The following is a 26,452-nucleotide window of genomic DNA, read 5'->3' as shown; positions in this document are numbered from 1 at the left end:
CTCCCAATGACACACTTCCTCCAACAACACCACACCTACTCCTAATCTTTATAATCCTTTTAAATGGTTCCACTCTCTGGTGACTAAGCATTCAAATATCTGAACCTATGGAGGCTATTATTATTATTATTGTTTTGTGTTTGTTTTTTGAGACAGAATTTCTCTGTGTAGCCCTGACTGTCCTGGAACTCACTCTGTAGACTAGGCTGGCCTTGAAATCACAGAGATCTGCCTACCTCTGCCTCCTAAATGCTGGGATTAAAGGCGTGTGCCACCACCACCTGGCTATGGGGGCTGTTCTTATTCAAACCACTACACTGAGGCAAGATCGAGCTGAATCAAACAGAAGGCTCATGTTGGGCCTTCAGAGCCCGTGGACAACAAGGAGGTGGAAACCAGACTTGACTGTTGAGGGGACATCGAGTGCAAGGGAGCCAGCCATGGCAGAGTTTGGGGAAGAAAGGCACCAGGAGTGGGGATATCAGTCTCGAAGGGGCAAGAGTTAAATTTCTTCCATAATAGTAGTCACTAACATTTATTCTGTGCTTACTGGGAGCTGGCACTACAGTGTAGAGGCCAGTGTACCTTCTGCCCAAGGAAGCCGGGGGACTGTACACAGAGTCTGGGGTGCACCAACCACCCTGCTGAGTCTCTAGTGCCCCATGTTGGCCTTAGGTAGCTTGGAATTCGTGGACTCATTCATTCACTTCAACAAGGATGGGAAGGGAGTCATTTCCTTCTGGAAAGCACTGAGGTGTGTGGATAGAAAACACCCTGTGGATCAGCAGGCAAGTGAGTGGCTGGGAAAGCAGGAGCTTCATATGCAGAGGGCAGGGTGGTATGCAAGAGTGATGGAGACGTGGTTGGAAAGGGCTGGTAGGGCAGCATGGCATGTGGGAATGTTAGCCATGAGGCTGGGGAGGTCACTGGGAATCTTGGAAGCTCTGGTATGGAGTTTGTACTCTGATAACCAGGAACCATCACAGGGCTGTAAGCAAAGGACGAGAGGTACGCTGAGACTGCTTGAGAGCAGGGAGTGGGCTTTCCTTGGAGGGAATCCTCAGGAGGCTGATGACACTGAACATGGGAGGGGAAGGGGGCCCATGTGACGCAGTGGAGTGGAACGGAGGAGGGACAATTGGATGTGACAGTTCTAGAGCAGAGATATGAAGGGGTGTTGCCCTGAGTGTGTGACAGAGGACCTCAGCTACGTGATTCATGGCCAACTCGGCCTTTCTCTCTCCTGCCTCCCTCTCTCTCCACCCACCTCGTCCTCTGAACCCTTGATTCTGGACGGTACCATTGTGTGTGAGACAGGAGAGGCAGAGTGGTGGTTGAGGTGAATTCCAGAGTCAAAAGATCTGTGTTCAGATCAAGTCTGGTCACTGCTTCCTGTGTAGCCTTAGGCATGCCACTGACTCAGCCCAGTAATTTGTTTTGTTTTGTTTTGTTTCGAGACAGGGTTTCTCTGTGTAGCTTTGCACCTTTCCTGGAACTCACTCTGTAGACCAGGCTGTCCTTGAACTCACAGAGATCCACCTGCCTCTGCCTCCCGAGTGCTGGGATTAAAGGTGTGCGCCACCACTGCCCGGCTCAGCCCAGTAATTAACAGCTGCCCCATGATTACAGAAACAAGGCTACCACATACCCAAGGCACTTAGAACAGTGCCCAACACTCAGTGGGTGCTGAATTCTGGGCTTACGTGTAGGTTCAAGCATCTTTCCTACCCCCGAGTTCCCTGTGGAAGATGAATAGAAGGTGGTAGAGGCCATGGCAGAGCTAGAGTGAAGGCCATTGAAGCTTGGTGTTGGACCTAGGCAAGTGGACTTTAGCAGTAGGGAGGGCTGGGCCCAGGTGCCTTTCCCTGACACCACTTTTCTTAGGTTCCTCCACGATGGCCTGGCTGTGGCTGCTCTGTGCACTGCTTTCTGCTTCCATGCTGTCTGGTGAGTGCCTCCCTCCCCTACAAGAGCAGTGTTAAACTGGGGACCCCTAGCAGGACCTTGTGGGGACCAGTCCTCACTAGTAAATGCCCAGCTTGAATGGCCCACCCTAGACAGGCCCTAGGAGGGCTATAGGGAGTCTTGGTCTAGGTGGGTGGGCTGGGCTGAAAGTTGACTGTAAGGATAAGGGTAGGCATCCAAAGGACCAGCTGACGGTGGGCTTCAGGGTGTACAGATCTCCCCTGCTGTGTGTCCCTACAGTGACAGCCAACAGGCCACCAGTGTTTGGGAACAATATGTCAACTGCGATTCTGCCAGAGGACTTACCATTGGGTGAGTAATGGTCCCTGTGCTGGGACAGAGCAGAGCTCTGTAGCCTTATGGTTTCTCCAGTCCCGCCTGGCCCCACGGCCTGCAGCTGCTTATAAAATAATCATTTGGAGGCATATATTCATTACCAATTGCATGGCCTATGGCAGGCTTCTCTCTAGCTAGCTCTTCTAACTTGACCCATTTCTATTTATCTATAAGTGGCATGGCTTACCAGTACTTTCACATCTCGCTTCTCCTGGTGGTGGCATCTGCTCTGCCTCTCCCTTTCTCCTTCCTGTCTCACTCTTTGAATTTCCTATAACCTGACTTGCCATAGGCCAGAGCAGCTTTTTTATTAACCAATCATAGCAACACATGTTCCCAGCATACAGAAAGACATCCCACAGCAGAGCATTTATCCCGAGGTTGTCACATAGACTCAGGCTCCCCACCCATGTCTGAGGAACAGCCCCTGAATGATGTATGTATAGTCAGCTCTCCGCATCTGCAGTTTCACGTTGCGGGTTCAGCCTCCGTGGGCTAAAATACTTGGGGAAAAAAAGTTGCAGTAGCTTTTGTTCTTGGCCTTACTTTATAAACCAACCCCTCCCACCATACTTGGTGTTACCATTATCTAGGGGGGATTGAAGTCAGGGGAGACAGACTTGGGTTCTACCCAAATGCTCCATCACTTTACACGAGACCTGAGTACTCACCGATTTGAGTGGCTGAGGAGGGTCCTAGCCCGTTTGTGATTGGTTGATTCCGAGGTTGTGGAGGACAGAGGACCTCAGTCATGACTCCTCACCAGCTTGAGGACAGAGCACCTCAGACAAGGTTCCCACTCACTGGCTTGCCTCCCGTGCTTCCTCGGGCAGCAGAACCATGTCTTTCTGCATCTTAGCATCTCCTAATCGGGAAATGTCTTTCTTATCATGGAGAGGGCCATATAACACAGTTCTTTTTTTTCTCAAAAAGAAACAAAAATTAAAAAACAGGGCTGGAGAAATGGCTCAGCGGTTAAGAGCACTGGCTGTTCTTCCAGAGGTCCTGAGTTCAATTCCCAGCAACCACATGGTGGCTCACAACCATCCGTAATGAGATCTGGCGCCCTCTTCTGGCATGCAGGCAGAACATTGTATATATAATAAATCTTAAAAACAAAAAACAAAAAAACAGTCATTAAATGGGCAGTGTGCCTTTACAATCAAGAGTGTTTCCTCCACAGAACACTGCACAGGCATTTCTAATCTCACTGAAGTCTAGTGCCCAGAGACAGGAAGAGAGGCTGGACGGTGACTGGGGGATCAGAACCCCAGATTTCAAGTCCCATTTGCATCTCTGCCCTGTGGGCAGCTGGACCAGACCACCCTAACAGAGGGGGCCATGGACCTGGGACAGTCCTGTTCATCTGCAGGTGACGTGGCCTTCTGGTTGGTGGCTACAGACAGTGATAATGATATTCTGACCTATGGGATTACTGGTTCCTATGCCTACTTCTTCTCTGTCACCCCAGACACTGGGGAAGTGAAGCTGGCCAGCCCTTTGGACTACGAGGTAAAGAGTGGTGGGGTTGGGAAAGCCCAGAGAGAGGGAGTGGGCAGGGTGGGAGTCCTGGGAGCATGTCTGGGATCTCACACTAACAGGGGCCTCTTCTCCCTGCTGCTTCAGACACTCTATTCCTTCAAGATCACCATCTCCGTGTCTGACCAGCACAACAGTCCAGTGAGTTGAAAGGAGAGAGGGAAGGGTGATTGGGGGTGGGACAAACAGGGTCCCAAGTCTCCACTTCTGATTATGTGTCTATTTCAGGCAAGCAGAGAGTGCCCCAGCTGATAATACTTCAGTGCTGATTGCTTTCAAAATTATGTGTTTACCTTGTCATACAATATGACCAAGAGTTTGACATTTATTAACTATATAAGGATTTTGTATATAAAATTACAGTGTTGGACTACATTAATATAAATACTGATTTAAAAGTGATTTATTTTTATGCTATGTGATTGAATGCTTTGTTTGCATGTACGCCTACGCACCCACCATGTGCATGCCTGAAGCCTGCAGAGGCCAGAAGAGGGCACTGGATCCTCTGGAACTGGAGCACCACCATGAGGGTGCTGGGAACTGATGCCAGCTCTGTAGAAGAGCAACAGAGTGGTCTTAACCACTGAGCTTTCTTTCCAGCCTCTGTTTCTATTGTCTTAAAGCCACTGCGTCTACTCAATGACTAGCATGATGTTCTCTCCAAACCTCTATATGCCCTCTTCCTCTTTCCTTCACTGAGTGGCATCCCCAGCCCTCCTCTTCCTCCCTCTTCTTCTTCTTGTGCATGTCTGTAATCTTAGTGCTTGGGAGGTGGAGGCAGGAGGATCCAGAGTTCAAGTCCATTTTGGCTACATAGTGTGTTTAAGGCCAGCCTAGGCTAGGTGAGGCTGTGTCTAAGTAAAGGTCAGTGAAGAGAGGAGAGCTGTGTTGGCTCAGTTCTGACTCAGTGCCAAGGGCTGCATCTTGAGGTGGACATCTTGCTGGCAGTCACAAGGTTTCACAGAACATCACACGCATGAGGCAGGGACCTCCATCCATCCGTAATGTCTGTTTCCCGCATGGGGATGCCTCAGGGTACTTTAGCTGATCCCCTCTAATGGGAACTTGGGTTGTTCACAGTTCATGCGATGCAAAAAACCAAACCAAAACAAAAAAACAACTACACCATGTGGTGCCCCTGTTACAGAACAAGGACAATTTAGATTTTAAAAATTGAACGCCTGCACCTTCACATTCAACTAATGTAGAACACACACACATATGCACAAGTGCACATGTGTGCGTGTACATGAAGGAGGGAGGGAAGGATGGAGAAAGGGGAGTCATATAGAAGAAAGGTGGCAGAGTTCTGCATAGTGTCCCCAAAACTCTTCTGGCATCTTAAAGCACGTTTTCTGGCCTCACCCGGGCTCTGGCATCTTAAAGCACGTTTTCTGGCCTCACCTGGGCTCTGGCATCTTAAAGCACGTTTTCTGGCCTCACCCGGGCTCTGGAATCTTAAAGCACGTTTTCTGGCCTCACCTGGGCTCTGGCATCTTAAAGCACGTTTTCTGGCCTCACCCGGGCTCTGGAATCTTAAAGCACGTTTTCTGGCCTCACCTGGGCTCTGGCATCTTAAAGCACGTTTTCTGGCCTCACCCGGGCTCTCTCATCTGCAGGTGCGGAAGGAAATGCAGGTGTTTGTGGATGACAGGAATGACAACGCACCCGTTTTCCAGAATTCTGTGTTTTCCACCAGCATCAGCGAGGTATCTCCAGTCTTTGTGGGACAGGGCATGGGGAGCATGTCTGGGGAGGTGTGAGGTCGTGAGTGACAGGGCCACAGTCTACAAGCAAGGACCTGGGATTAGGGTTGTTTCGGTAGGAACAGGAAGCAGAGGGAGCTGCTATTCTCATGCTTCTGAAAAGCTGGAGGTACTCTGACTTAGGCACAGCTGGAGGCAGCTGATGTCACCCTCTGCCTGTCATCTCTACTTCACTTGCTGCCTCCGTCCTGAGGTGCAGAGCCGGCAGCTCTGGCTCCAAGCTGACATCTCTCCACTTCTCCGGCTCCAGCAGAAAGACTGGCCATTTCTCTCTTTCCAGCATGCACAGACCTGGCTTTCATCCACTCACTTTGGGCCATGTGTTCATCCTGTGTCTGAAATGGCTGGTCTGTGCGGTGGCTCTTTCCTCAGCCAGAGGCACCTCACTTTAACTGTTTTAACTGGAGGTCCCCTAGTGCTGCACTTGACTAACAAAGTGTGGTCTCCGAATCACCAAGACCACGTGGTTGGGAAAACCTTTGAAGTGGGATCAGACATAAGATCCGCCGGACAGGCCCTACCTGGCACCCACTGTCCTGGGTCCTCACACCACCTGGTGACCAAGACTCCTCTGGGTGTGATGCTCCAGGTCTCACAGTCTAGAGCACAAGTGATAACCAGAAAAATAAACTACAAGGGATGGTTCAGAGATGAGAGACTGTAAAGATGACATGATGGGAAGGGTGGAAGGAAGGACCTATGCAAGGGCTGCTTCTGGCTTCTCTGAGTAGGTGACCTCCCACCAGAGACCTGGAGAGCAAGGGGCTGCCAGGGATCTCCAGGGAGGGGGTGTTACAGGTTGAGGAACAGCACGTGCAAAGGTCCTCATACAGTGATATGGCTAGCATCAGGGGCTGGGGAGGGAGGGGCAGAGACGGGCAGCTGCCTGACCTCTGAGGGCCACCAAAATTGTTTGGACCATATTCTGGAAAGAGTGAGGAAGTTTCAGAAGCCAAGAGTGAGAAAGTCTGACTCAGGGCGTGGGCCATAGAGAGCCCTTGGGATGCTGAGCAGTGGAATGGCTCAGTCAGGCCGGATTCTTGAATGTTCTTTCACTTATGGTCTTGAGGGTATAAACCAGCTCTGGGGTATGAGGCTGTGTAAGGGAAGGAGTTTCCAGGCAGGGTTATTTGGGGGAAGGGGTCCTGGTGCCTGTCCTTTTTGTTTGTTTTTGTTTTTGGAGACAGGGTTTCTCTGTATATCCCTGGCTGTCTTGGATCTCGCTCTGTAGACCAGAACTCCACCTGCCTCTTGCAATTCACCTGCCTGTGCCTCTTAAGTGCTGGGCTTAGAGGCATGCACCACCAGCTGCCCGACTCCCTGTCCCATCTTAACTTGTCTGATGCCTCCCCTGAAGGCTTAGCCCAGGGTTGGGATGGGATGGACACACAGGTGAAAAGTCCCTTTTTACAGACCCTGCCAGTCGGCTCTGTGGTGTTCTCGGTGCTGGCCACGGACCCGGACACCGGGCCAGGAGGTTTAGTGAAGTACTACATAGAGAAGGTGAGTGTGAGAGTCCCAGGGGGACCCGGGCGGGAGCCGGCCTCAGTGTCTCATGTCCACCAGGGGGCAGCATCTCCACAGGCAATCATAGCTCTGTTTCCCCCAGACTTTCTCTGACTACACTCTGCTTTCTTCCCTACCCACCCCTTCCCCTCCCCCTGCCCACAACAGGGAAGTCTCACTTTGCCAGGTTGCCAATCCTTGCTCCCACCCCCTTCACCAGCACGGTCAAGGCCTCTTGCAAACTAAAGCACTCACAGCCTCCAGGATAGATCAAAGCTCAGAGAGGGCCTGGGTCTTGCCCGAGCTCACCCAGACAATCAAAGCACATGTGTTTCGTGACAGCAGATTCGCTAGTGATCCCACCACTTCTTGAACACCAACTAAAAACTGACTTTCAACCTACCGAAGCAATTATAGAAGCCAAGGGAGAAACCAGGGCTCAGAGATTACGTGGCTTGGGAACATTTGCATTTCTGGCCAGCGGTAGAGTCAAGATTTGACCCTATGTCTCTCAGAGTAGGGTTTGTGAAGAGTGAGGGGCGGTGGTGTCCAGAGCGGGCTTCACCCAAGTATCCTCTGTCAGGTCATCCCCAGCACCGATGACAGCAAGAATCTTTTTCACATCTTGGACAATGGCTCCATTGTGTTGAGTGACAGCCTCAGCTACAACAATAAGAGCGCCTTCTACCAGCTGGAGCTGAAGGCCTGCGTGAGTGGGGGTGTAGGCAGAGCCGGGAGCTCAGAGTTGGGGCACTGGCTCACAGAAGGCCTCTCACCCACAGGATTCAGGTGACTGGTGGAATAACACCATAACCATCCAATGCTCCCAGCCAGTCTTCCTGTCCATCTCAGTGGTTGATGAGCCAGACCTGGACCCCCAGTTTGTCAGGGAGTTTTACTCAGCCTCCGTGGCTGAGGACGCGGCCTTGGTATGTGCTGGGGGTGGTGGGGGTGCTGGGTAGTGGTGAGCGTCTAAGCAAAGGGTCAAATGCACTCATCAAGCCTCCTCCCAGGGAACCTCGGTGCTGAAGGTGGAGGCGGTGGATGGCGACAAAGGCATCAATGACCATGTGACCTACAGCATCTCCAGTGAGATCCGGGGGTGTCCCCCGAGAGGGCTGGGGTAAGGGTGGGGTGGTCAGAGCCCCTGGAATAGCTGCTGCAAGTGTCTCCCCACCAGACTCCACAAGGTCCGGCTGGTTCAGCATCGGGGAGGATGGGGTCATCACAGTCAGCGCCCCCCTGGACAGAGAGCAGCTGCTTGACGATAATGAAGAAGTGCAGATTCAGGTGACGGTGAGTGTGACTCCTCTTCTCTAGCCCTTGACCTTAGAGCTCACTCTCTGAGAACCGGTCTCTGCCCTCTGGCTTCTGTTTTGTACCTCAGGCCACTGAGGAGAAGCCTAACATCTACGGGCAAGAGGCCAAGGCGAGCATGTGGGTCACAATAAGAGTGACGGATGTGAATGACCACAAGCCAGAATTTTACAACTGCAGCCTCCCAACCTGCACCTTTAGCCCCCAAGAGGCCCAAGTCACCTTCACAGGCTACGTGGATGAGCATACCTCTGCCCGAATCCCCATCGATGACCTGACCATGGTGGCCTATGACCCAGACCAGGCAGGTGCAGGCGAGGAGGGAGGGACGCTGATGGAGAGGAGGTCCAGGCTGAGGAGGGGAAGGTCACAGATGGGAGGAGGGAGTAGTGAAGGGGAGGGCAAGCAGGCAAAGAGAGTGGGTGATGATTGGAGTTGAGAAGGGCGGTGGATTACAGAGCACATGGCCGGATGACGAGTGGAGTCCATGGGGAATAAAGGTAGAAATATGATGGTAATGATGGTGGCGCCAATCTGTGAGTCATGCAAAGTGGAGGTTGTTGCGTGCTGTTTGGCAATGTTCAGGGCAAGACTGGGTGGTGCTGAGCAGAAGCGGGGTGGAATGGAGGTTGATATTAGGTGCTAGGCAACAGTGAGTGGTTGTGATGTTGGTGCTGTTGGCTCTGGGTAGCCTGTGGTTTGGGGAAGTAGGGAGAATCAGGGAAAGGTGGATGGTGTGTTCAGAGTGGTCTGAGTATCACCTGGGAAGGAACCACCACAGAGGTGGTACTGAGTGATGGGTGAGGTCATGGTTTGATGGGATTGGGTGACGCGGAGTTGAGTGGAGGGTGCCAGGTGGTGACACGAGGTGGGTGGATGTGCTCAGCTGGGTGCTAGTGCTGAAGGGCAGCTTTGAGGGGACAGGCTGGGATGGGTGTGGGTGGTGAGTGACTCCTGGGAAGGAAGGGAGTATTATGGGAGTGGGTGAGTGTGGCTTATCTCTTCAGCCCTGGAGACCCACAGTGCCGAGGGCAGTCCTCAACTGCCGAGGCTGCATTTGCAGAGCTGGACAGCCAGCCCAACTTCCTGAGCCTGGATTGTTGTCTTGGTCTTTTCTGCCTCCCTCTGGGGGTCTCACTGGACAGGGCTTCTGCAGAAGGCCTGAGCTTGGAGATTGGGCAGGCAGTTGCAGGGGGTCAATCCCTACTATACCACCCTCCTTTACAGGGCGACAATGGCACCTTCCTGCTGTCCTTGGAGGGCCCAGATGCTGAAGCCTTCAACGTGTCCCCAGAGCGAGCGGCAGGGTATGTCAGTGTGCAGGTGGTGGTGAGAAACTCGGAGATGGTGGACTACGAGAAGACAACGGTGATGTTGGTGCAGGTATGGTTTGCCAAGATGCTGTGGGATACAGAGGTCATGGGTAACCAGGCCTCTGTATCGCCACTTGTTCTTCTGTCCTTAGGTTGTGGCCACTGACTCAGTCAGCAAGAATTACTCTGTTGCCAATGTGACCATCCACCTTAGAGACATTAATGACCACAGGCCCACGTTTTCTCAGAGCTTGTATGAGCTCACTGTGCCAGAGCACAGTCCAACAGGTTTTGTGGTCACCAGCAGTATCAAGGTGAGTGATACTGGAGGGACCACGCTGGGAGGCAGATGCTGAAAAGGGCCAATCTGAGACTGTCCCAGACTTTGTTTCTTTCCATGTCACTGGATCCTTGCAACCATGCCTGCATGTATGACTGTATCCAAGTGTGTGGAGTGTGGATGTGTGAATGCAGATGTGTGGTGAGCCTTTGGACTCCGGGTGCACAACAGCCTTGTCAAGTGAGCTGTGCGGCACCACAGATGGCCCTGTCTCCAGTGTCCTGCCGTCTTCACCTCACAGGCTACAGATGAAGATAAGGGCGAATGGGGTCGTATCACCTACAGTCTGCTTTCAGGAAATGGGTAAGCTCCTAAGGTGCGCAGGGGAGCTCTTCTCTACCTCCCCATGGGGCTAGAGTGGTAGAGAAGTGTAGTCTGCAGAAGTACAAAGTGCTCAGTTGCGTCCATTCCAGAAAAACAATTTAAAAAATGATTGGTTTTCTATGACTATAATAAAATACTCAAGGCAGGGTATTTTATAGAGAGAAAGGTTTATTTCATTTTGGAGGCTCAGAAGCATGGGGTTCCATGCACTGGACCATGTGAGGACTTCATAGTCTATTGAATCACATGGTGGGACCTCGTATGAGATGGAGAGATCACATGACAAGATAGGAAACGAGAAGGGAAGAGGCCAGGGACAGCTTTCCCAAAGGCCCCACCTCTCAGAGGCCCCTGCACCTCCTAACACTGCAGACCAAGTGTCCAACACCTGTAGGCTTGAGGGCACTCACAGCATGACCAATCCACAGTCATAAGTATGTTGGGATTACTGCACAAGAGTCACTCAAGTCTGTGTCATCATTTGTCTGAAATTCAATTGTAAGTGCATATCCTGTCATTTTACTGGCTAAATCTGGTCACTCCGAGCAGAGAAGACCTGTTTGAGGTAGATCCAAACTCAGGAAATGTGACGGTGAAAAATGGTACACTGCTGGACCGGGAGAAGCAGGCTGTGTACTACCTCACACTGCAGGCCACCGACGGTGGGAACCAGTCTACCACTACCACACTACAGATCACTCTGCTGGATATTAATGACAACGCACCTGTGGTCCGAGGCTCCTACACGGTCTTTGTGCCAGAGGAGGGTGGCAATGTCTCCGTGACCATCCAGGTGAGAGCCACCTTGGATCTGGTGGGGAGGTGAGGGAAGGGACCATGCTGGCCCTGTATGAAGCCTGAGCTCTACTGTATGTCTCTGAGGAAGTTACTCAGTCTCTCTGGGTGTCTATTTCCTCTTAGAAAATTAAGAGTCATTGTCCTTATTCACAGGGTCAGCAGGGCATGAGATAATGGGTCTAAGGTACTCTGCAGAGGCCTGGTGTGGAATAGACCTCACAAACAAATCATACATTCCCGGGAAATTCATTCCAAAAAGGTTTGATGTGGCTTACATAAAAAGTAAGATCCAAGCAAGGCATGATGGTGCATACCCCAGCACCCAGGAGGCAAAGGCAGAGGGATCTCTGAGTTTGAGGCCAGCCTGGTCTACAGAGCAAGTTCTAAGATAGACAGGGCTATGTAGACAAAGCCTGTTTTGAGAAAAACAGAATATCCAAACAGAGAACAAATAACAAAAAATGGGTGGTGTTATTAAAGGGTCCAAAGGTAGCATTGACACCCAGAACCCAAAGAACAGGTTCAGTTCTGAGCGGCCTAACAGCCAAAGCTGAAATAGACGAGCTCAGTGGCCAAGCTCCCAGGATTATATGGTAAAAACCCACTCACGGCCCCAGAGATGCATGGGAAGCCCTCTGCCCTACATGATATGAGACTGAGAACTCTCCTTTAGGATGACCCAGATGGTCACCTTGTGAGAAGAGGCCTGCAGATGCTCAGAAGGCCATCTCTTGGCACAAGTCCCTCCATTGCTCAGGGGCTGAGGTCCCTGCAGATGTTCCAAGGTCAAGCCTTTCTGTGTCAACAGCAGTGGTCGGGCTGTAGTCCAGATCTCACTGGACTTACTTCTTCTGACTCTGGTCTTTAAGAGCCTCATGGGAGAAACATTTCTGATTTGTCAGAACTACAGCACCCTTAGGGATACAGAGGAGTGCTTGGCGAATTAACAGGCTAAGTACCGAAGCCCTTTGTGGAGACAGGTGGGTCGTGCCTTTGGAAGAGCTGTCTCTGGCTGCTTATGAAGGGCCCATTTACTGAGAAAGATCCAACAGAACTAAAGCAAAGGCAATGATGTGGGGTGAGCAGGGCGGACAGACAAGGAATAGCCTCTATCTCAATACCTACTGAGTCCTCTGTTGAACCCCAGTGCTCAGAGGCAAACCTGCTCTGACTCCTGTTCCTGGGGGCTCCCACTAAGCAAGTCACAGACCTTTACTGATAGTGTTATCTGTGCTGTCAAAGGTAGCAGGGCTGTAGGGAGCTGCAGGGGTGACAGCATGACTAGGAGTCAGGTGGAAGGCCCCAGGTCAAGGCTGGGGCGCAGAAGAACATGCATTCTTTGTGCAGGCTCATTCCAGTGTGATCAGCATGTTTGGGGCCCTGGCAAGACAAGAATGCATTTGTGCACACGTATACACCCTTTGTATGAAGAATGAGCTGTTAAAAAGTACAGCCAGATGTGTAGCCAGATGTGGTGATGCACACCTTTGATTTCACCTTTGAAAGACAGAGGCAGGCAAATCCCTGTGAATTCCAGGCTGGCCAGGGCGACATAGTGAGATCCCGTTTCAAAAAAAAAGTTGAGTGGGGAGCTGGAGGGATGGCTCAGCAGTTAAGATCACTGTTTGCTTTTGGAGAGGACCCAGATTTGATTCTCAGCACCCACACGATGGCTCACAGCTGTCTGTAACTCCAATTCCAGGGGATCTGATGTCTTCTTTTGGCTTCTGTAGACACTGTACACAAATGCAATACTTATATACACTCAGGCAAAACACTCAAATATATAAAATAAAAAATCTTTTAAACTTTAAAAATGAAAAAATATAGTATTGGGCTAGGGATGTAATCCAGTTGGCAGAGGGCTTGCCTGGCATGCACAAAAAGCATTGGGTTCTGTTACCAAAACCACATAAACAGGGTGCTTTGGTGTATGTTTGAGAGCCTAGGCCCCTGCAGGAGGACCAGAAGATTGAAGTCATCCTTAGCCACGTAGTGAGTTTGGGGCCAGCTTGGGCTACATAAGACCATGTCTTTAATAAACAAACAAACGAATGAACAGCCCACCGTTTGTGTGTGTGTGTGTGTGTGTGTGTGTGTGTGTGTGTGTGTGTGTGTGTATGAACAGAAAGACAAACAGAGACAGAGAAACAGAAAGAGAGCATGCTGTAGCAACATGGGAGAATCACGAGATTCCCTGCATATACTCCCCTACAGCCCTCTCTGTAGCCTCAGCTTACGGGAACCTCCACTTCAGGTCTCTTTCCAGAGTCTAGCTCAGGCCTAGATTTGCAGGATGCATGAAGCTGTTATCTGGGGGATGGACAAGCTCAAGGCTGAGACCGAGAGCTCCTGCTGGCTGTGCCCCACATCTCAGCAGGGAGCCATGGCCTGTCTCCTCCTGGTTCCAGCCAATGGCTGCTGAGACCAGTGCTGGAGAGAGGGGTTGGGCCTGAGGCCTGTATCTCTGAGGCCAACTGTGTTCACAGGCTTATGATGATGACCAGCCAGACACTAACAACAGCCGCCTGCTCTTCAGCCTGCTGCCTGGGCCCTATAGCCACAACTTCTCCATAGACCCCAACACCGGGCTCCTCAGGAATCTGGAGCCCCTGGACCGTGAGGCCATTGACCCTGTGTTGGAGGGCCACATTGTACTAACTGTGCGTGTGGCTGACTGCGGCATGCCTCCCCTCAGCACTGACGTCAATGTCACCATCACTGTGGAGGTAAGGCAAGGTGCTGTCACACAGCCTGGCTCCCTGGCTGTAGCACAGGTCACACTTCCTGCCTTGTACAGCATGGTCGATGAGAGGTTGAGAACTCAGCCGGGCAGACCTTGGCAATCCTAGTCCTTATGTCAGAAAGACTAGGGATGGAATCAGCATGAATGAATGGAGGTGTTCTGAAGAGGGTGTTGCCCAGGGAAGGCGCTCAGGGGAACCCTCCTAACGGACACCAAGCGAAGGCCAAGGGCAAGTGAAGCTGGCTCCAATTGTGTCTCTTGTACACCAAGAGATAGGGACGAACGGTAACAACCATTTTATTAAGAAAGCAGGGGGCCCAAGCACGTGGTGCACACCTATAACCTCAATACCCGAGAGACTCGGGCAGGGTAATTGAGGGTTTTAGTCTATCCTGGGCTACACAGCAGACCTTGTGACCTCAGAGATAAGGCAGACACTGAATAGACTTAGGACTTGTCAGCATCCTGGGAACAAGGTAGAATACTAAAGGAAAAATGAAGAATTACACTTACTGGATTAGAGGTGACCCTTGGCCCCTGTGAGCTTCACACTCTGGCTGTGTCAGAGGTTACCCTGTTTTCAGATGAGGACACTGAAGCCCAAAGAAGCCAGAGCCACAGGAGAGGCAGAGCAGGAATGGACTCAGAGCTGATGTCTTAGCCACTCCTGTGTGAGTCAGGATGACCACGAGAATTCAGCAGCCTTGGGCGAGAAGCCAATGATGCATACCTGAGGAGTCCCAGCAGACCATGTGCCTCAACGAGCACTTCTGAGGAGGGTTTCACGGGCTCAGGAGATGGGTTACACGATGAGAGTTCTGTCTTAGAAAAAGACAAAGGAAAAGGAAGGAGAGAAGGAGGAGGAGGCGTAGAGGAAAGGAAGGGAAGGGTGGGAGAAGGAAGAGAGGGAAGACACACCTTACTGAAGGGCTAGAGTTCTGTTCCCAAGTCTCCACTCTGTGGTTCTACAGAGAAAACTGACCGCCAAGGGGCGCATGTATGCCAGCAGACTGGGAGAGGGGCTGGAGCATCCAGGGAGTCTCCCATGACAACCCTGGGGAGAACATGGAAGACAGGGCTCCAGCTGTGCATGGTAGGCAAGGTCAGAAAGCAGCAGGTGTCCAGGGCAACAGATTCCAGTTCAGACTGAACCCAGAGCTGGTGTCACAGGTCTGAGAAATGGGACCTCAGGCTAAGCCAGATGGGGACACAGACAGGGCCCTGTAACCATTCTGGAAAGTGGAACTGGAGTAGTTGTGGGCTGAGGACAGACAAACAGAAGCAGCACTACTTCCTGGCCTTCTCTGGAAGGCTGTCTGCACATCTGGAAACCCGTCAGTGCTGTCTGAGGGACGCAGACTTGATGGCTCTATCTGTGTAGAGATATTATTGGCTTCTCTGATGGCTCTTGGGATAAATGTGAACCTGGGGCTACTAGGTCCCTAGGACTTAGACCTGCCTCTCCCTTTAGGACATCAATGACAACCTACCTGTATTCAACCAGTCCTCCTATGAATTCTTGGTGATGGAGAGGGAGCCAGGTATGTGCCCTCTGGGCTGGTGTGGGCCCAGGGAGCTGGGCCGTGGGCTCGCTGTGCAGATGACAGGGGAATATGTGTCCTAGCACCTTGGGTACACGCAGGATAATCCTGCTGGTATTATCCTTTGGCAAGGCAGCACTTGGAGAAGGGTATACTGAAGCAGAGACTGTTTACATCCCATCTCTGACACCAAATAGTAAGGCCCATGCTAACGGCTCCATTGTAGGACCAGCCTGGAGTGCCTGTGGCTGGCTCAGCTGGTCCTCCAAGCTCTGTCCTTTGTACATAGGAGAGTTTGTGGGCACAGTGAAGGCCTGGGATGCTGACCAGACAGAAGCCAACAACCGCATCAGCTTCAGCCTGTCCGGGACTGGTGTCAACAACTTTATGATCCAGGGCAACGTGCTGGGTCAAGGGTGGGCCGAGGGGTCCCTCTGGCTGCTCCCTGATGTGAGCCTGGATTATGAAGCACAGAAATTCTTCAATCTGACAGTGACTGCTGAGAACCCAGGCCCCCAGGGCCTCAATTCCACAGCCAATGTCACTGTAGTTGTGGTGGACGTGAATGATGAGCCACCTACCCTGGATGCAGCCTCACTCCAGAGCATCACTGTGGCTGAGAATGGTTCCCAGCATGGCCTGGTGGCCCAGGTGATAGCCCAGGATGTGGATACTGATGCCGTGCTGACAGTAGAACTGGTGAATGTCATCTGCACCAAGGACAACGTTGACGTGGGCAGCGTGTGCCACGGCTGGTTCTCTGTGCTTGCCAACGGCTCGGTGTACATCAATCAGAGCGAGGCCATCGACTATGAGGCTTGCCACCTGGTGACGCTGGTTGTGCGGGCGCATGACCTCGCCACCAATCCCCGCTTTGAGGCGTACAGCAGCAATGGTGAGAGGGCCTTCAGGGCTGCAGACATCAGACCTTGTCAACTATGTCACTGGCCATGTCCTCGAGAAGCTTCTTTGCTCCATCTATCCAGTGGGGATTGGCCAAGGGGCGGGCCGTGGAGAGTGTGAGAGCATGCATACAGGGTCTAGTGGGGTGCCTAGAAGCACCTACTGAAGGCTGTTATTTGTGAAACGGGACAAAGGAGACAGCACCCCAGAGCTAGCTGAGTCCTCATCCACCTCCACACAGGCACAAGGGCCACGCTAACAGTGAGCACAGCACAGAACTGTGCCAGGCACCTTAAGGCATTTGCTCATTTTATTCCTGCACAACTCATGAGCTAGTGATGCCCAGCTGATCTAAAGATGAGGAAGCCAAGGAACAGAGCAGGGAGGGTCTCACTCTGTAGCCCAGGCTGGCCTCAAATTTATAATCCTCCTGTCTCAGTCTCCCAAGTGCTGAGATTTATAGTTGTATGTCACTACTTCTGGCTCAGAGTGAGTGTTTAAAAAGACCAGTTGACATAATAGTATACATCACACATATATCAATATAGACAGACATACATAATATTTACACACGCACTTTCAGCTGTGTTGAGAATGGAGCCCTTATGCCAGCCAAGTGTGCTGCTACTGGATGACACCCATTCATGCATAAAATGCCCTGGTCAACTGGGGCAGACTGGGGCCCACTCTTGGATTGCCACTCTTACATGGCTCTGACCAGCTGTTCATCATCCGTAGGGTGGGGACAACACCAACAGACAGGAAATCTAGAGGAGGCTGTGGGGACATGGGGGTGAGGAGCAGAGCTGAGCACAGGTCAGGAAAAGCAGGGGCAGGAACTGCTGAAGGCCTGATGAGGCCCAGGATCTTTTGGTGAGGAGTTTGCTCAGAGCTTTGACCCTCGTGATTTAATCTCCTTAGGAAACCTCCCCATCATCATCGAGGACAAGAATGACAATGCTCCCTATTTTCTGCCTGACAACCAGACCTTTGGTGAATGAGTAAAACAACCCATCTTCACCCTGGTGTATCTACACACACCTCGTAACACGGGATTACCCTTAGATACCCTCCGTCTCCCACCCCTGGAAACCCTCTCTAGGCCACAGAGGGGTCCAGCCCACCTCCACCCCAGCTTGTAGCTAGAAGGGACACCTAGTTTTCATTGCAGCTCTGGATCAGCTGCCTGCTGGCTTTAAGGCAGGCCTTTCCTCTACGAGCCTTGATTTCCCCATATGTACCGTGAGGATGGATGCCTTGACAACTGCATCCTCAGGAACAGCTGCTGGGGGGTCACTTTTGCAGAGGGGTCGGGCATGGCCTTGTGGTGTGGACTCGGCTCATGGGCCATGCTGGGCCAGGCGACACTGTCCCAGCCGAGCTGACTTCTTCCTGCTTGTATTTGTAGTGATCATTCCAGAGCTCGTGTTACCCAACCAGCCCGTGGCTTCTGTCCAGGTGAGTCCTCAGCTCCAGCCGCTGCTGTCACAGCAACTCCAGGGGACAGAACTAAGGCCTTCCGGCCTTTCGCCTGCCCCTAAGATGTTTTAACCTTAGATATGACGGCTCAGAACCCGCTAACACAAGCCGGGACTGTAGCAGCGCTTGCCCAGTCGATGTGCTCCCATTCTGCTAATTGTTCAATTTAGTATTCATAAAAATTTCATGACCAGAAATACCACTTGTAGGCTAGATCTCCTGATGATGCCAGAATTCTTGAGTGTGATCGAGAACCCATAGCCAATTGTAAATTAAAAGGGTTTCTTCTACTTAAATAGCTTCCTGAGCACAATGATAGCAATGCTTTCAATCTGTTATGGTGATGGATGTGGGTGTGTGACTGGAGGGTGACTAGGTCCTGTGGGGTGAGGCCCTGGGGCCGGAAGCTGTCTTGGTTCTCTGGGATTAAGTTTGCTTTGTGCATGTTTTGAGACAGGGTCTGACTTTGTAGCCTTGGCTATTCTGGAACTCACTGTGTAGACCAGGCTTTCCTCAAATCTGCCTACCTCTGCTTCTGTGGTGCTGAGATTAAAGGCATGAGCTACCATGCCCAGCTCAGTTTTCCTCTTTGATAGGAGGCTGGTGGCTCTTGGCTAGCACAACATGTATGGTAAGCCCCAGGCTTGGAAAGGCCTGGCCTTTCCCATGCAGAGTTGAGGGTGTCCTCAGGACAGAACCTCTCCTGGGGACAGCAATTTTTCCTTTCTAGGTTCTTTCAAGACTTAACACAGTTAATTTCTAATTCTCAGCCTACTGTATGCCAATGTCCCAATTTAGTCATGGTTTTGAATTGTTTTCTTTTGTATGTGTGTGTGTATGTGCAGGTACACATGTGTGGGTGGGTGCACATGCTCCTGTGTGTGTATGGTGAATGTGTATGTATGCATGTATGTATATGTGTACATATCAGTGTATATGCACATATGCATGTATGTGGTATGGGTAGTGTGTGTGCACGTGTGCGCGTGTGCGCGCGTGCACTAAAAACAATGTAGGGCATTGTTCTTTAGGATCTATCTTTTTTTTTTTTTTTTTTTTTGAGACAGGATCTCTCAGTAGCCTGGAGCTTGCCTATTAGGTTGACAGGACCCAGGGATCCACCTGTCCCCACCTCCCCAGTGCTGGGATTACAAGCACAACCCAGTGTACCTGGTCTTTTTATGTGGGTTCTGGTACACAGATGCAGGTCAGGCCTTGTGCCTGCAGGGAAAGCACTTTACTGACTGAATGCTCTTCTTGGCCAAACTGGTTCTTTTAAAAAATAACTCCATTTTGCAACCTAAAGCCCAGCTGTTTACCTTGAGCATGAAGCCCTGTGTACCTATCGCATTCTGTGTGTGTGTGTGTGTGTGTGTGTGTGTGTGTGTGTGTGTGTTTCTTTTGAGACAGGGTTCCTCTGTGTAACAGCCTTGGCTGTCTTGGAACTCACTTTGTAGGTCAGGCTGCTCTCGAACTCGAAGGGACTTGTCTGCTTCTGCCTTCCAAGTGCTGGGATTAAAGGTGTGTGCCACCATGCCCAGCTCTCTGTTACGTTCTTTTTAAAGGCATTAGAATGTTTGTCCCTCCTTCTTGTTCGCTTTGGTCCACTAGGGAATGTAGGCTCACATTAATCAGCCAGAAATGAGGGCTTGAAAGGAGGATGCACACTGCAGGCACTCCAGAGCTGAGTGTGGCTGCTTGTGAGTGGGTGTGCATGTGCTTGGCAGTTGGGTAGAGGAGAGAGGCATATTTCACTATAGGAAGACTTTGGGTGGTGATCTGTTATATTGGGGTGCAGGAGAAGGCACCTGGGCAAATGTGGATGTACAGTGAACTTCGTCTTTTAAAAATCTAGCTAGGTGTGGTGTAGACTTCCGTAGTCCTGGCACTTCTGAGACAGAGACAGGAGGGTCACAGAAAGTTCAAGGCCATTCTGGCTTAGATAGTGAGCTCCAGGATGGCCAGGACTACATAGTGAGACCCTATTTAAAAAAAATAAAAATAAACGTTTTGGGTGGTGGCTGTGGCTTCTGATCATGGTGGGAATGGAGAGGCCTTTCCTAGTCTTACTCCAGACATCCACTCTTGCTAACAGGCCAGAGATGAGGACTCACAACACAATGGGATCATCCAGTTCTCCATCCTGAAATCGGATTTTGTCTCCAACAATGGGGCCTCCAACCCTGTCCAGGTCTTCCGGATTACCCGCTCAGTGGAAGCTGACCTATACACTGGCAACATCGTGTAATGTGGGGAAGGATACCTGGACGGGTTGGGTGGGATGCAGCTCGGGCAGGGTCTCCATCCTGGAAGGTGTATGGGTAGGTTTCCAGAGGGCTAGAAGGACCCAGATTGGGCACAGAATCCAGCTGTGTCTTGCCATCTCTCACAGGCTGGTGACCAACCTTGATTCCACCCTCCAAGGCACATACCAGGTGACAGTTCAGGCTCAGGACCAGCCAATCGTGGGTCCTGCACTGGAAACCCAGACCACTCTGAATGTGAGTGCCATTCCCTGCCTCCTGCCCTGGTGTCCTCAGCCAGCCCCGTGTTCTTCTTTTCTTTTTTGTTTATATATTTATATATATTGGTTTTTCAAGACAGGGTTTCTCTGTTTAGTACTTGCTGTCCTGGAACTCACTTTGTAGACAATGTTGGCCTTGAACTCAGAGATCCCACTACCTCTGCCTCCTGAATTCTGAGATTAAAGGCATGCACCACCACTGCCCAGCCTATATTTTGTTATTTTAAGACAGGGTCTTACTATATAGCTTTGGATGGATTGGAGCCACTATATAGACAAGGCTGGCCTTGAATTCATAGAGATCTATTTGCCTCTGTCTCCTAAGTTCTGAGATTAAAGGCATGTTTTATTGAATTTTTATCCAGAATACCTGTCACTGTGAGATGGATCTGTAATTCCATCACTTGAATTTGAGGCCAACTGACCTGATATATAGCAAGACCTGATCTAAAAAAAAAAATCATAAACCACACACACATTCTCCCTGACCTCACTTCTAAATGATGGGGACTTCGTTGTTCTCATCCACACATCAGAGTCCAGAACAACTGGCATGCACATAGGAAGTAAATTCTGGGTCCATATTAGTCATGTGAAAGACCCAGTGGTCCTTCCGACATCCAGTGATGCTCCTCCTATACATATTAGGCATGTGAAAGACCCAGTGGTCCCTTCCGACATCCAGTGATGCTCCTCCTAGACCCAGACTCTGAATCTGGGTTGCAGGTGAACACAGCACATGGGCAGTAACAGTGGATGTGTGTTCTGAGACACGTGCCGTTGACGATCTTGTGGTTGTCCTATGTTTCTGATGTCTCCTCTCCACACCCCCTTCTACCCTAGCTCTTCACTGTGGACCAGAGTTACCGTGTGAGGCTACAGTTCTCCACCAACAAGGAGGATGTGGGTGCCAACGTGGAGGAGATTAAGGCGTAGGTCTGGGAAGCACAAGAAGGGGCTGTGGGAAGAAGGCCTAAGGGGCTAGTCCTAGAGAACTACCCATCCCTGACCCATACTTGAACTTGTCCCTGTCTTTGATCCTGTGCCTGTACCCACCCCACCAAGCCCATGTGCAGTCAAAGGCGGGATGGGGCATGACTACCCCCATGTTCAGTTGTGAAAGTCATGCACTGGAGAAGAACAAGGGTCCCAGGAGAAAGGATTTCCATTTCTAGTGTGTGCAGAGGGGTATCAGTTCTTTAGTGACACACCCTTCCCTCCACATGACTCCTGATTCCACTGGCACAGCCCTGGTCACAGCCCTGGCCACAGCCCTGGCCACAGCCCTGGCCACAGCCCTGGTCACGGCCCTGGCCACAGCCCTGGCCATGGCCCTGGCCACGGCCCCACTCCACGTATCTGTGATACCTGCATCTTTTGTAGGGCTCTTGTCCAGGCGACCAGGACCGCTGTCTATGTTGTGACGATACAGAACATAGACTCCACGGCTCGGTGAGTGTCCCCAGGCATAGTGGCCGGGCTGAGGAAAGGAACAGTTGTCGGAGAGGCTTGTGGTGTTCCTGGGCTGTTCATGTGTCTCTTCCAGAGCCCAGGTCCAGTCCTACCTGGATGCCTACTTTGTCTTCCCCAATGGGTCAGCCCTGACACTTAACGAGCTGAATACGTGAGTGGGGCTGTCTGGGAGGTGGGCAGGGGAGTAGAAGGCACCCCCGGGGAGGTCAGTGACCGTTGGGTCTAAGCAGGGCTCTGTGGCAGGATGATCCGGAAAGACCAGGATGCACTGAGGCAGCTGCTGCAACTGGGGCTGGTGGTGGTGGTGAGTGTGGCTGGACAGACGGACAGCACAGGTGGGGGAGGGGTGTGGATCCCACAGTGTCCTCACCCTCCCTCTTCTCCAGAGCTCCCAGGAGGGCCAGGAGTCTGACCAGCCGAAGCTGCTCACCAGTGTCATCATAGGACTGGTAGTGGCCTTGCTGCTGGTCCTCGTGATTCTGACCACGGCGCTCGTGTGTGTGCGGAAGAGGTGTGGTTTGCATCCCTCCCTTGGTCTCCAGCTCTCTTCTCGCCCAGACACCCAATGTGTGTGGGGTGGGTAGAAAGAACTTGGGGTCAGGCATCAGGTACATGTGTAAGACTGCGGTGAGTCACCTTCCTGTCCCGAGCCTGTCTCCTTGCCTGCAGATGAGTTTGGCTCTAGATTCCTCCATTTGGGGTAGAAATGTTGAGCACTTCAGAGTGTTGCCATTTCCCCTTCCCAGAACACAACTGGCAGCTTTCCCTGAGTTTTACTCTAGGTATCACCGCTGGTTGCCTATGTGGCCCTTTGACAACACATTCTCTTGGCTCGTGGTTCTACCCCCTACATAATGCAGCCAGGATCCTTGTGAGGCCACAGTTGAAGGGCTTCTTACTAGGTGAGGGTGTTGCAAGTGTGACTTCCTCCTGGTTCAACAGCTACCACCGGAAGCTTCGAGCTATGAAGGCCGGCAAGGAGGCCCGGAAGACGCCAGAAGCAACGACTTCACCTGTTGCTATCCCTGGGACTAACATGTACAACACTGAGCGGTGAGCAGGCGGTCAGAGGGGAACAAGACTTTGTAAGATGACTGAAGGCCGTAGCTGCTTGACCAAACTGTCTCCCCAGAGCCAACCCCATGCTGGACCTCCCCACCAATGATCTGGGATTGGAGAGTCTCCCCTCCAGTGACCTGGACTATGTCAGGTGAACAGCATCTCTCACTACCACACTAGTTGTTGAGAGTGGGAAGTAAGTGGTGATGAGGATAATGGTGATGGTCGGTAGTCATAGTGATAATGGCAATGGTGATAGAGTTAATGGTGGCGATGGCAAAGGTGGTGACGGTAATGGTGATGGTGTTGATGCTGATGCTGATGATGGTGATAATGGCAGTGAGGGCAGTGGTGTAGGTGGTGATGCTGATGGTAATGTTGGGGTGATGGTGATGGTTAAAATGTTGGGGTGATGCTGATGGTAATGTTGGGGTGATGGTTAAAATGTTGGTGGTGATGCTGATAGTAATGGTGGTATGGTGATGGTTAAAATGTTGGGGTGATGCTGATGGTAATGTTGGGGTGATGCTGATGGCAATGTTGGGGTGATGCTGATGGTGACAAGGCCACAGATTGGGAAGGTGAGGCATTTTGCCAACAATCTAAGTTCTACCACTTCTCCCATAGCCTCAACTCCCTAGACAAAAACGCTGTGGACTTGGACACGGACAGTAAGGAAATCAAGGTAAGATGTGGGAGGAGTTGGTACCTGGGGCTTCTGACTTGAGGCTCTTCTCTGAAGGGGTGGAATTCAGGATGAATGAGGCCCAATCCCTGTTCTTCCCTAACGTGCTCTTGGGTGAACTGCTTCTTGCTTTTGGCTCTTGGTTCTTTTCATCTGTAAATGGTAATCAAAACAACTCTGCAAGGCTGGTGTGGGGATTAAGTCAGAGCAAGCATGTGGCGTAAAGGTGGGGCACTTGCTGAGGCTCCAGGTTCAGTCTCCAGCACCACTCACAAAAGAAAACAGAACAGCAAACCCAAACCAACAAAAAAGAGAAGGAAGAAAGCTGGCAGAAAGCATGTAGTCAGAAACTCGTTCTGCCCAGTTTTGATTTCTACACAAATGCTAGTAGGTGAGGAAGAAATGTGGATATGAGCAAAGGAGCAAGCTCCATAAATGACTGAGTGACAACACCACTTCTTGTTAACTAGGTTAGTTGGTTAGATGGTTAGTTGGTTAGTAGATGAGATCAAGAACTCACAGCTTGGGCTCTTATTTGGAATCCCCTAGGGGATTCTAAAAGAACTGATGCTCAGGTCACGTTCAGATCCTGATCCTGATGGCCCAGGGTGGGACAGGGCGGGACAGGGCAAGGACACACTGCCAAAGCTCCCCAGGGGATTCTAGTTTCTTGACTGAGCCTTGTTTTGCGACAGAGTCTTCCTGGGTAGCCTAGGCCAAGCTGAAACTTTTCATCCTCCTGCTCCAGTCTCTTGAGTGGTGGGATTACAGGTACCTGTTGCCTTGCCTGACTCATCAGGCAATTCTAACGTTTGGGTAGAATGGAGAAGCATTGGGATTGGTCAGTGAGGTCAGGAGGGCTCTGTAGCTGAGCACCCCCCCCCCCCCCCCACTGGAGCAGAAGGTCTTTGGGGCCCATTAGCGGCAGTAGCTCATTTCTTGGAAAGAAGCAGTGTTTGCATGTCACACCACCCAGCTCCTTGGGCCCTTCCCCCATGGCCCCAGCCTACCCACGCTGCAGCAGTCCTTACCCTCCCTGAGGTCTCTCTCTCTCTCTCTCTCTCTCTCTCTCTCTCTCTCTCTCTCTTTCTCTCTCTCTCTCTTCAAGACAGGGTTTCTCTGTCTATCCCTGGCTGTCCTAGAACTCACTCTATAGACCAGGCTGGCCTTGAACTCAGAGTTCTGCCTGCCTCTGCCTCCTGAGTGCTGGGATTAAAGGTGTGTGCCACCACCACCAGGTAGAGGACTAATTTCTTGGATAGATTGGGTCAACCAAAGCTTCTCTTGGGCTTGTACAGGGGTCCAAATGTATTATGATGAAAAGTCTGGCATAAAGACTTGTAGATGGGCTCCCAAGAGTGGGGATCATGGACAGCAAGCCAGTGTGGCCTATTTCTGTGTGAAGGTGGTTTGAGGTAAAAAACTCTAGTGAACTTCTCTGACAGAATGGAGACAAAAAAGTTCAAGGCCCTGAGGAGGGCATTGTGGACTCCCCTCCAAGATGGAGTTAGGGGCTCCTGACTGACCTGTGGGCTGGGAAAGAACAGGACTTCTGAGAACAGAGTCTAGAGCGAGGGGGTGACTGTCTTGGGGACAGAGGTTTTTTGTTTGTTTGTTTGTTTGTTTTTCTAGCAATCTCTGAGTGCCCTGACCTATAAGGGCTCTGTAAACACTGTACAAGGTGTGAGCAACCTGGAGACCACCAATCCCCCTTGCCAATCAGGTAGCACGGACACAGATGCTCAGGGAGTGCTGGCTGGCTTAAGGCCAGGCATCCTGCAGGGCAAATCAGCTCAGAAGTCAAGTCTCCAGGCTTAGGTGCCAGGTTACATTATCTAATGTTATGGGCTCAGAGTCTGTAAACACTGACTGACTAACTCCTCTGGGCTCTTGGATGCTCCACTGTTTACCAGGGATGGTATCATCCCCAGACAGGAAAAAGCTGTATAGTTAGTATTCAGGGAAAGGCAGGGGAGACTTGGGGCTCTGGCTTTGTGGAGGAAGGGAGGGGGCTGTTGCGGCAGAGTAACCTAGCTCGGGGGCTGGACCCTCTCGTAGGAAGGTGAACGTGGGAGGAAGAATGTGGGAGTGATGGGCGGCATGTGTGACGTCACATGGGGAGAGGAAGGACAGCAGCGATGTGGGAGTGCCATGACAAAGTACGGGTGTACTCCTGGGTGACATTTCTGAAAAAGACAGGCGATGGCAAATTCAAGAAGAATCTTATGTTGTACCATCCACAAGAATGGTTGGCCAGCTCCTGCTCTGTCTCTTAGCTGGGGCGATCCTCACTTCTACCTCCTTCAGCAGGGTGTCTATGATTCTGCCATGGAATTGATGGACCTTGCCCAACACATGGCCTGCTCTGGGGTACAGGTGGCAGGAACTGTGACGAAGTTGGCCTTTGGCCTAGGACTGGGCAGAATGCTAGAACACTGCTCTGTTGGGGTTAGTCAAAGGCCAAAGATGACTCCCTAGGCTTCCCCCACCTATACCACCCCGGCCATGGCTGTCTCTGGGATACAGCCAGGAGACAGGGGCCCCAACAGGAGTGAGCCTCAGGAGTGAGGGTGAGAAACTCCAGCCAAGGAGCTATCTGGTGATGAGTGTGAAGGCCTGCCGCTGTCCTGGGGTCTGGGGAGAGAACCCCATCTTCACACTTCCCTCCTTGTCTCTCCAGAAGCCGCTCCCACACAACTCGCCTGAACTGGACCCAGAGCCCCTGAGTGTAGTGCTCTCCGGAAGGCAGGTGGGCACAAGCGGACATCAGCAGAAGGATCTGTCCTTCACCAACCCTAGCCTGGACACCACAGATCTGTGACAGAGACCTTCTTC

The 26,452-nt window shown here is 51.4% G+C and overlaps 1 protein-coding gene across 1 annotated transcript; it reads left to right on the top strand.

The window, feature by feature from the left end:
* Window positions 1-1,895: 1,895 nt before the first annotated feature.
* Cdhr2 (cadherin related family member 2) lies at window positions 1,896-26,452 on the top strand. The gene is made up of 31 exons (XM_059262270.1): window positions 1,896-1,947; window positions 2,206-2,277; window positions 3,674-3,813; window positions 3,928-3,967; window positions 5,452-5,552; window positions 7,023-7,112; window positions 7,699-7,824; window positions 7,898-8,044; window positions 8,129-8,204; window positions 8,296-8,411; window positions 8,503-8,736; window positions 9,660-9,815; window positions 9,898-10,059; window positions 10,327-10,388; window positions 10,959-11,202; window positions 13,697-13,936; window positions 15,425-15,494; window positions 15,784-16,389; window positions 17,319-17,390; window positions 17,806-17,855; window positions 19,972-20,120; window positions 20,269-20,377; window positions 21,244-21,332; window positions 21,784-21,852; window positions 21,947-22,024; window positions 22,117-22,177; window positions 22,260-22,384; window positions 22,816-22,926; window positions 23,006-23,083; window positions 23,560-23,617; window positions 26,298-26,452. Exons 1-31 carry the CDS (start codon window positions 1,896-1,898, stop codon window positions 26,436-26,438), a joined length of 3,924 nt encoding a protein of 1,307 aa, XP_059118253.1. The 3' UTR covers window positions 26,439-26,452.

This window comes from Peromyscus eremicus, chromosome 5 (assembly GCF_949786415.1).
Source record: "Peromyscus eremicus chromosome 5, PerEre_H2_v1, whole genome shotgun sequence".
Classification (NCBI taxonomy): Eukaryota; Metazoa; Chordata; class Mammalia; order Rodentia; family Cricetidae; genus Peromyscus; species Peromyscus eremicus.
The sequence above is the reverse complement of the archived record's forward strand: the minus strand, read 5'-3'. Positions and strand labels throughout refer to the sequence as shown.